Raw genomic sequence first — 10,855 nt, 5'->3', positions numbered from 1 at the left:
GAGTGCCAGCAAGACTCAAAGGAAAGGTGTACAAGACAGTGGTGAGACCAGCTCTGCTCTATGGGTTAGAGACGGTAGCAGTGAGACAGAGACAAGAGGCTGAGATGGAGGTAGCGGAGATGAAGATGTTGAGGTTCTCCTTAGGAGTGACCAGGTTAGACAGGATAAGGAACGAGTACATCAGAGGGACGGCTCATGTTGCCTGTGTCAGCGACAAAGTCAGAGAAGCCAGACTGAGATGGTTTGGACATGTTCAGAGGAGGGATAGTGGATATATTGGTAGAAGGATGTTGGAGATGGAGCTGCCTGGCAGGAGGGCAAGAGGACGGCCAAAGAGGAGATACATGGATGTCTTAACAGAGGACATGAAGTTGGCTAATGTTAGGGTAGAAGATGTCCATGATAGAGTGAGGTGGAAAAGGATGATTCGCTGTGGCGACCCCTGATGGGAAAAGCCGAAAGAGAAAGAGTGAAATGCTGGAAACTGATATAAGGCATCAGCAGATATCAACATGTATCCATGAAGCTTTATGGAAAAGGAATATTTGATAATTCCTCTGCAAAACACTTTTCCACTTCCCTCTAATGCTATACTTGGAGTCCAGAAGTGACATCTGCGAGCGTGTTTCACAGAGTTTGAGGGCTGTTTCGTATCACTTCACTGATCAGTGCAAGATGGAAATGCACCTACTGCGGGAACCTCCTTTTCTACCCTCCCATCTGCTTTCTCTGCTAATTATGATGGACAGCTGAAGTGTATTTTGCAGCAGAAATAAATGAACATACATGCAAATAATCACACAGAAAATGCTCTATTGAGCCACTTGTGCTTGTAAAAAATCCTTATAAAAACAATTTTTATTATATTTGAATAATTCATTAACAGATTGGTCAGTTCAGAGTGAGCAGAGAGGCATGTGGGTAATGTTCCAATATGAAAAAGGAAATTGTTTCACCTATTTTTGTGGCAGAAGTCTTTTTCTTCCTCAAGGCAGGTTCAACAAGAAAAGATTAACAGCACTTGGTGAGATTTGGCAAATAACATTACAGGTATTTGCAGAAATGTTTTGATGTGTGTTTACAAGGATGCTCCTGCATCTCTTATTCATCATACCTGAAAGTGAAACTGCACCAAGAGAGACAACACAAATAAAATCACATCACTTTGCAGAAGCGAGTTGTCAAGGTCACGGTGAAAGAGGTAATCTTTTCCTCTGATACAGGCAAGAAAGAACCACCATTTTCATTGGCAAATCCCTTATATGTCCTGGACTGCTATAAAGTGCATCCCCTGTACTCATTTCCACTCTGCCACGTACAGATACACACACACATGTACAGCAATGACAGGGGCAGCAAGTCTCCTCTGGCAGTCACTAAGCACTGAACAGCTCTGAGCACAGTGGGAGGCTTTGGCCACCTGCATAGTGTGGAGTGGAGATAGAGAGACAAATCCAACACTGAAACTGGTGATAGACATTTTCTTTTTCCACACCAAGGATTTCAGCAATTTGTTTTTAAGGTTTACACTCGGCTTGGGTTTTAGAGCGGCACAAAACAAAATAAATCGCAGATTTTCCAATACTTTGGGGGCTAAAACGGTTCATTTTTACAGCCGGCGCCACAGCAGAGGGGAGGCTGCTTTATTTTTCACCAGTCCCAGCGAAGACCTATGCAAAATGTAAACAATGTGCGAGCCTACCTTTGAGCCTTGTTACAAGGCCCCACCACTGTGCAGCGTTCATTAGAGTGGAAATGATATGTGCAAACAAAGACAGGCGCCCGAGCAGCACTCTGGTGCTGCTTTTCATCTCAGAATTGCAAATGAATGCAGCCTCCTCACCTGGTCCCTGCAGGCAGTGTCCCAGCGCCTCCAATCAGTGCTTTATTGACAGCAGGCATCCAGCGCCAAACTGGGAGCGCTAATGGCTGAGGATGATGCCTGATAAACATGTTCTTCCTTCAAACTGAACCCTTTCATATTTTACAGCCTGGCAGGGTGGCCTCCAACCAAGGTCAGAAAGAGGAGATGCTGGGAGAACACAGCTGCTCCAGCTAAAACTGGCACAGGTTTTTATTAAGGAGTCAGATGTGACTTTATTTGGCTCCTTTGCGTCTCCTTTTATGTTTAAAATGAGCCTCTTGGTGAGTGCTAAAGGATGATGACGGTCTGCAAAATAAAACAAAAATATTAATTACATAATTATAGGAAAAGCAAAACATTTTCATTTAAATAGGAAAATGAATCGTAGAGCAATGCAGAGGGATTCTAGATTATTGCATACAGCAACCCAGTCCTTGAGGTCACACTACTGGAAAAACTCAGTGCAACAAATGTGTGGGGCCATTCCACTCTGTTTTAATAACAGGGAGGGTGGCACCGTAAACACAGGCTTGCTTGGCTTTGTCGAGCTAATGACTTCCTGCTCCAGTGGCTTGTGAAACAGTGTTGGAGCCAAAATAAGGAAAATCGGGTGCAGAATTTAATCTGTCACTCAATGGAAAGCCTTTAAGCAGCAACATACAAGCCTTCCAGAAGGTGCTCGCAAGTGGGGTGAAATCACAGCAGAAGCTCCCCTGCACAGAGCAAAAGCACCAGAACAGGTTGTGTGCAGCGACGAGGATTACAGATTGGTTGGATAAATAGGGGATTCTTTAAAGCAAAACACACTGTGCGCGCGTGCGTTAATGTCAGCCTAGGTGGTAATCTAAAACCATCAATCCTTTTGAATCTAGGTAAGCTTCACCTATGTTGAAAAGATATTGATGTGGGGAGGAAGACTATGCTTGCACTCAGTGTTTGATCTTCCTGAATTTGCCCGTAGCTGTGCAGCCGTCACATTAACAACTCAAATCTCGCAAGGTAGTGTGAGCAGCATTCTGTCTGCTTTTTCATCTACTCAAAATGAATCATTTCCATGAAGTGCTTGTTTTCACCGGGGTCTCCTGGGAAAACTGAATGGGTATGATGAGGCACTTCTCCAGGTTGGGTGAGCTAAAATTAATCAAACGTGCACATGGCTTTTTTTTTTCTTTTCTTTTTTCTCCCAAAGCTATCCTGCCCCCTTTGTGACCTCCTTTTCTCCAGCTGCTTTCTAAACCAAGTGATTTTAAGCCAATACACAGATTTCATCTTTGCACAAATGCAATAAGTTCTATATGCAAGCAGCAACCTTTTTTTTTCTATTTCTCGTATTTAAAAACGATCACGTGAGCCGGATGTTAATGTTTTATACAATGCCTCTAACTTAAAAGTTGTTGACTTAGAAGCAATTAAACTTTATTTTCTTGCATTAAACAAGTCCGTTCTAAATCTGAAACATCAAAGTTTCATGTTTTCCGCATTAATATTCAATTGAGATGCAATAGGGGAAAAGGAGCAAAAATAAGAAAGAAATGCTAATTAGCCTTTTCTGAGGAGCAAACAGCACAAGTCAGAGACTTTGCACATTAGAAAACACCTATGTGTGTGTGAGCGCATCACGTTCCCCTTATAAGGCAAATATATGGAGTGTTAGCTGTTTAGACTGAATACAACGTGCTGACAAAGCTATTCACAGTAGCCACTTTGGATCTAAATATATAGCTCTATAATCCATAAGCAGAGTTTATTCTAAGGGTATTTTTGTTAGAAAAGTGAAGTATTAGAATGAAAACAGAGCTACAGAGCTAAAAACTAGACACTTGACAGGAATCAGCATTTCATTTTACACCAAGCATGAATTCAGTTGGGTGTGTGCAAACAGAGCTGCTGCTAAATGAGGATCTATTTAATGTTCCACATTGTCTGGTATTAGGACATTTTTAGCTGTTTTTTTTTTTTTGGTTTCTGGTCCATCATGAAATATTGCAGCTCTTTATTTCATTATATTTCATTATTTAAGTTTATATGAAGGTTTTGTGATTTTATTGAGTGAATTTGTCTATGAATGGGCTTCAGCCTGTTGCCCAAAATGTAAAAATAAATGTCTTTGTGTAAAGACATATTCTAAAAACTAACACCATTAGCTGCAATTGAAGAAACCGTTCTTCTCAAGCAACAAAGTGAATACAACCAGACAAAAGACTACTGTTCTTTCAAGCATTGTATTAGATATTTTTATTAGCAAAAAAAAAAAAAGACATTTTATTTTTTTGTCTGATTCTTATGCAAACGCTGAAAAAGTTATGCAAGACAGAAAATTCCTGAACAAGTTTCTTTTTTGCTACTCTGTCAGGGGATGGAAAGCAGAAACCATTAAAAGATATAATGAGCAATAAATACAGGCCATTGAAGTCCTAAAATACTCAAAAAAATGTGCATATTCCTTAAGGCTTTTCCAAACACGTGACTATGTGCTAATCTAACCAGAAAATCAAGTTTACATGACTGTCTTTTTTGGTATAGAAGCACAATGGGACAACATCTTATATTGGTTTGCATGTACACAAACTGTTAAAGCTCGGATTCTTTTAGTGCTTTATACTTGGGGGACAATTTATTCACTTCACCTGTGAAGAATTCAAATGTAGTTATTCATAAACCAAATAATGAATGTGTCTATTATTTAATGTTATTGACCGCTGAAATCAAACCTCAGATCAAATTCCTCACTTTAATAAACGCACACGCGGAGTGGAGTTACATGATTTCCACAACAATATTTGGCACCTTGTTAAAGTAACACACTGAGAGACACTGCAGTATTGTGCAGCTGAGACCAGTAACAAAGAATACTGCAAACAAATGCAAACTTTTCAGTGCTGTTCTGCCAAAAAAAACAACACTAAAAGGAGCAGTCATTTATCACCAACAGAAGAAATCCCCACCTTATGCACCTTAAAAAAGATTCTATTTATTTCTGTATCTGAAAGGTCTAACAAGCCATGTGAGAAACTCCTGTAGAACACCAAATAAATGAATTCCCTTTGAACTTTAAGAATTATTCTATCCGAAACAAACCAGAGGCCTTCTAGCATGGACTCCACTTAAGGATAAACCAGAAATAGGACTTTCTCCTAAATATAATTTTTTAAGTAGCTTTAGAAAATCTTTCATTCGAATATTATGCAAACCATCAGATTCCAAATATATAGAGACCATCCATAAGTAATACAAATACCTTTAAAACTCCAAATTTAAACCATATCGAAGCAATTGAAGTGGTCATGTTTAACCATTAACCAGTTCTGCTGATAGGGATTATTCTCAGTTATCATTTTATGTCCACAATCAGCATCACTATGTTTAAAGACCAGATATCTCAGCGTGGAACAAGCTAGTGAACCTACAGCAAGACAATTAATTGAAAATGAGTTATTCCTCCCTCAGTGCTAGTACAGATAAAAAAAAGGGGGAGGATAAGGATAACCTTAACAGTTGGTCAGACCTTCTTGAAGAAATCCAGCCAGAGGAAGCTTATCTAAATCCTCTTGGCAAAGCTAAGTGTAAAGAGGAAGAGTGCAGACGAGTGCTTAAATTTGTCTGAAAAGAAGCTCTTATAAATAAAGCAGTGGATGAAAGTTCCTCTGATAGTCCTCAACTTTGATGTTATGTATGAGTGACTCGATGTCTTCTGCCAGCGGGAACTGAAGCAGCACAGTTTAGGGGGTGCTCCATAACGATCCAGATGAAATGTCCATGCGCCTCTCTTCTGTTCTTGCCGGCCCAGCAGTGGTAATATAGTTAAAGGGTGAAGAGAGTTTCCCTCCCGAGAGTTTGCGGGGCTCTGGGTTACGACACGCTCTCGGTCAATAAGGCTTCACTGTAGCTCCCTGTCAGACTGCTTGCTCGACTCTCTGTCCACGTCATCCTCTTCATCGGATCTGCCAAGACTTGGGTGTCTCCGGTGTACAGGGGGGCTGCAGGGGTCAACAAAAAAACACAGACACACCATTATATCAGCACTTGGCTGCTTACAGGAGTCAAAAGAGTAAACAGCATTTAGGCTGCAAGACAGCAACACCAGATAGCAGCAGAAGCAGTTGTAATGAGATGTGTTATTTACTGTAGTCGGTAAACGTGACATCCCCACAAGTGTATACGTGACATTTGTGCAGGTTTTCTATCAGGGAGGGGGGTTTACTCATTTTTTATGACTAGGACAGACAGAAAAAAAATATTCCTGCTCCATGTTCTCAAAGGAAAACCTGTTTCAATCAACACAGCACAAATCAATAAAATAAAGCAGTGTGTTAAAAAAAAAAAGCTTTCTACAGTATGCCTGTCACAAATTGGAGGACAAATCCACTTCCAATGAACATGTATCCTGACTCTACCCCATGTTTTAAAGTGCAGTTAGTGGAGTAAACGTAATAAAGAATTAACACAGAGATGATAGCCCTAATATCTAGCAGAAGGCTGAAAATAATACTGTTTGTATAATGCCTGGAGCCGTCTCACATTATCCTGACAGCTCGTGTCATAATAAAGAGTCATTGCAGCACCTTCAAGGCGGCAGAAGTCAGTCTAGAGATTTTTATTTGGGTGTCTTAAGGTTTGCTTTTGAGGACAGGCAGTGAGTTTTAAAAAAAACGAAGGTGTGACCCGCTCGACAAAAATGCAATAAAATTACCTGTTTTTGAGGGATTTTCAGACATCTGCCTTTTTTTGTTGTTGTTGTTAAAATGTAAGCCCCAGTTTCTGTTCTTGAATTTGAGGCTGACCATAAAGTAACAAACAAACATTGGCATTCCTTGAAAACTAGGGGGAAGGTTGGAATTTTCTATTGACTTGTTACAAAGTTTAACTTTAATCTTTTTTTCAATCAGTGTACATTTTGGTTTGCAAAGCTGCTTTTGTACATTTTTTGTCAGGTAGTTTAACCAAACAGAGGTTCAAACTACCTTGACCTGCAAAATTTTCATTTTGAAACGATCGAGTCTTACAGAGTAAAGTCAACCCTCACATCAAACTTCAGGAAATCTCATATAAAGACGATAATATAGACAAATAATCTGTCATCTTTCCATGTCAATAATGAAGCTTCAGACCACTGTATGTCAACTCAGTGGCTTTGTGGAAGAGTGTCCACCCTGATAGTTAAAGTTTGTGAGTTCAAATTCATGGTTGACTCATACCAAAGACTAAAACTGGGACCCAATGCCTCCCAGTTTGACAATCAGTATTAAGGGGTTGGATTGGGTGGAGGGTTAAACTACTAAATGGTTCTCAGGTGTAGCTAAGTCTGCAGCTCACTGCTCCCCAAGGGGACATTGAAAGGCAAACCAGTTTGAACTTTGACCAATCAAGGACTTGGATTTGGTAGTGTCGTATGGATGGCGTCCCAACACCAAGTTGGTGTCTCGGCAGTGACACCAACTTGAAAATTGATCATGGAGGAGAAGTTCATTATTGCGGTTTACATCACACAAAGTCTTTCTTATATTAAATAAGGCTGTGAAAGAAAAAGCCTGGAGCAAGATTAATGAGATTTGTATCGCTTCGACACTGCGCACCAAACCTCTTCTAAATTTAGGGGTCGGGCATGCGATACTAAATAAACAGTAAATAATAAATAGTTCATGGTAAATACTTACAGTATATAGCGCTTTTCTACCTTCCTAATAAAGAAAAATAAGAAGCCCCACCCTGCTTGTCTAGTGTGAATGCAATAAGCTAAATATGCGTTCAAGAACACCCGTCACATGCCTGGTATGTCCATAGCTTACCACATTATTTGTCAAATTTTAAGTCTTCAAAAAAAGAGGGGGATGAAACCTCCTGAAAGTTTCCTATATGTTTTTTTTCAAAGGACGTGACATTTGGAACAGTTTTCCAACATTTGGATTTGATGTGTCATTTGGGTGTAAATTCCTTTTGTTACTGAGTTGAAAACAATACTTAAGTTAGCATGAGCACATGTGACCTTCTATAGGCCGTGATCCACCCAGAGCCAGCTTTTACGAACAACAAAATCTTGTTCAATGCAAGAAAAGCATCCTAACAGCCAATCAGGCTTGCAATTCTAAAGACATACAACCACAAGAGACACTCAAACTGTCAGTAAGCTTTTGAAGCAGGAGCTAAATTTGGCCCTTTGATTATGATGTAAAGTGTTGACATCAAATAGTTTAGGCAGACATGTCACACTTCAAGTGAAAAGAAAAATTGCTATAATTTTGTTCGCCTCATTGTCAGCCTCTGTTTGTGCTAGAGAAAAAGTCACACCCAGGCACTCCTCTCTTAACACTTTGTACTTAAAACAGCATCAGACACCAAAAGAGGCTCTCACATTTGCAGAGATGCATGCAAACTAGAAACAAAAAATTGGTAAAACAAAACAAATTCTAGACTATGTGAAAGCCTGCAATAAAGTCGGATCACATATGGTCACTGTGTGAAAGCGTGGGTACTTTGTTTTACAGATAGTCCATGTGTTAAAGTGAAATTGTGGCTAATCTCAGCAAGATTCTTAGCAGATATGCTGGCAGGGAAATGAAAATCACACACGTCCTGTCTGCTGCAGGGTCTTTGTTGTGCCTCCCTTCGACTGTACAATTGTGTTGACAGACTTGGGTTATCATTTTTTTAAAGCATAGGAACAAGTTGTACAGGATAAACACATTTAAGGCCCTGTCCATTGAAGATGAAGTCTATAAATGGTTCTTTTCAGGGTTAACCCAATTCAAACCAGCATTTCATCGCATTAGCAAACCTTTATTCCACTACACGCCTTTGTCCGTGAAACGAGTGCAGGAGTTCAGCGCTGGAGTAGAGATTTCGCTGTGATGTCTGTATTTGACAACGCCCCCTCAAACAGAAACGAGCTACAGTGAAAGAGGGAATCAACATGCAAGGCTCCCCTTTCAAAACAGTGTCAAGAAAAGGTGCCAGAGCTCATCTACAGCAGAACACGTCAACGTTACTGCAACACAAAGATTATTTATGTTTTCGCAAACAATTCCAGACATTCGCACACAAAGCAGGCAGTGTTAGTGGTGTATCTAAGGATGCATCCTTTCACTGCATTTCTCGTGCTCCTGGGTTATTGTAACACCAAGCATCACCTTCTTCTGTTGGTATCAGTCGCTGTCAGGCTTGTAGAGGTACTTCATCATCAGACTATTCACTTTCTTCTGTTTCTTCTTGGTTTCTTTCTTGTTAGAAGGATCATCAAGCTCCTCCCCAACATCATCCTGTGCCTGTTTTGTGACCCTTTTGACACTGCTTGAACTTCGATAGGAAAGGGTTGAGTCTGAGGAAGACTCGGAGGACTCAGAGGACGAAGACGAGGAAGAGGAATCCTCCGACTCGCTCTGCTTCTTCTTAGATTTCCTCCTGGACTTTTTGTCCTTTTTACCTCGTTTGCTCTTCCTGCCTTGATGATCATCAGAGGATGAGGAGTCCGACAATGAGACTCTTTTCTTATCTTTACGGCTCCGGGAGGTGCTGGAATGCCGTATGCTGCGATCTTGAACAGAGCTTGCCCTTGGGCGAAGCAGACTTGATGTGCTCCGAGCCAAATCCTCATCATCTCCTTTGCGCCGATTCTCCTCACTTCCTTGAACCTTCTTACCCTCCTCCTCACCGCTAGATTCATTTAGTTTACTGCGCTTAAACTTTATGGGTTTAAAGCTCAAAACCTCATTGATCGCAGCCTCCAAGTCGGGGTCTAAGTAGTTCCGATGTGTAACTGGTTTAATGTCTGATGTATCTGGCTGATTGCTGTCTGAGGATCGCGGTTGAGCCGGTGTGGATAAACTGCGACAGTGGGAGCGGGGACTATAAGGAGACGTTCCCCCTTCTCTGAAAGCCAAACTCTGACGATCGTCATCGTTGTCTTCACCGACGTGTAGACCAAATTCACTGAGGCCACAGCTACGGGCGACTGATAAGCGAGAGTTGCTTCTTCTTTCATCCTTCCAAGAGGTGCTGCGGTGAAGTGAATGGGGACTAGTACGGCTCACGCTGCTAATAGTCGACTTATTGTCATCGTCCATGTCCAACATGCCTCTCCTGGTAGAAATTCTGCTTGGAGCCACAGAGGACACCATAGACTCCTTATCAAATTCAGGGCTGCTGCGGGATGTCCAGCGGGACTCAAACCCCTTCCTGGCTCTGCTGGCAGCTTCAGAGTAGGCCAAGGAGATCACAGAGCCTTTGTCGTCCATATCTTCCTCTTCTTGGTTCTTTCTCCTATTATCCTGAACCTCTCCGGACTTTGACTTGGCTTTACGAAGGATGGAGAGGTCTGGTGCGTCAGGCTGTTCTTTAAGTGTGCTGAACAGGGAACTCTCGTCTCCCGTACCCCCAATGGAGTCCTTGAGGTTAGAGCGTTTCCTGTAGCTCAGGGAGCTCATGACAGACACTGATCTGTTCTGTTCTACCTCCTTTTCATCTTTACTCCCGTCAGTCATCTTCTCCTTACCTTCTTTCACCTCCTTGGCATCTGCATTTGCTGCATATCTAAACGTTGCATCATGAAACAGACAATAGAGACGACCAAACATAAAGAGGAAAAGTTTCAAACTCTGACTTTGTGAATCATGGCAGCCTAAGACTTGGCAGCTGGGACTTTATATTTAAGCACATTCAAACTTCCTAATGACAGCATTTTTTACAAAATCTATTTTAATTTCATCTATAGCTTTCGACACATAAAAAGGACATCTTTGCTATCTTTGTATATTGCATTTATTCACAAAACTAAAAAAAAAAAAAAGACGACAGTGCTAAAGGATCCATTTAACAGTGGCAGAGTCGTCATTTAGCAGTCGTGCCAATTGGCCACAGGCCACCTCAATAATTTTGACAGCAGCCGCTTCCACATACCGCCTCCTGTCATTAGACTGATTACCGAGAAAGAGAGATGACACTTAATCGCATGAGATACCCATCCTTCTGTTGCATACAGCCCTGGGAAATCATGGGCCT

General features: G+C 41.2%; 1 protein-coding gene across 15 annotated transcripts in view; it reads right to left on the bottom strand.

The window, feature by feature from the left end:
* Positions 1 to 4,084: 4,084 nt before the first annotated feature.
* LOC101155134 (unconventional myosin-XVIIIa) overlaps positions 4,085 to 10,855 on the bottom strand; it is an 80,044-nt gene continuing 73,273 nt past the window's right edge. For 12 of the 15 annotated variants that reach the window (XM_078931305.1, XM_004076559.5, XM_078931307.1 and 9 more), the window contains 2 exons: positions 8,989 to 10,387; positions 4,085 to 5,841 (listed from right to left, as the gene is read on the bottom strand). In XM_078931305.1, the coding sequence (XP_078787431.1) occupies positions 9,004 to 10,387 (1,384 nt within the window). In that variant the 3' untranslated portion in view covers positions 4,085 to 5,841; positions 8,989 to 9,003. The remainder of the gene's footprint in view (positions 5,842 to 8,988; positions 10,388 to 10,855) is intronic. The other 3 variants (XM_078931311.1, XM_078931309.1, XM_078931310.1) reach the window with 1 other exon arrangement.

This window comes from Oryzias latipes, chromosome 14 (assembly GCF_053564925.1).
Source record: "Oryzias latipes strain Hd-rR chromosome 14, Olatipes_Hd-rR_3.1".
In the NCBI taxonomy this organism is placed as follows: domain Eukaryota; kingdom Metazoa; phylum Chordata; class Actinopteri; order Beloniformes; family Adrianichthyidae; genus Oryzias; species Oryzias latipes.
This window is presented reverse-complemented; position numbering and strand designations above follow the sequence as displayed.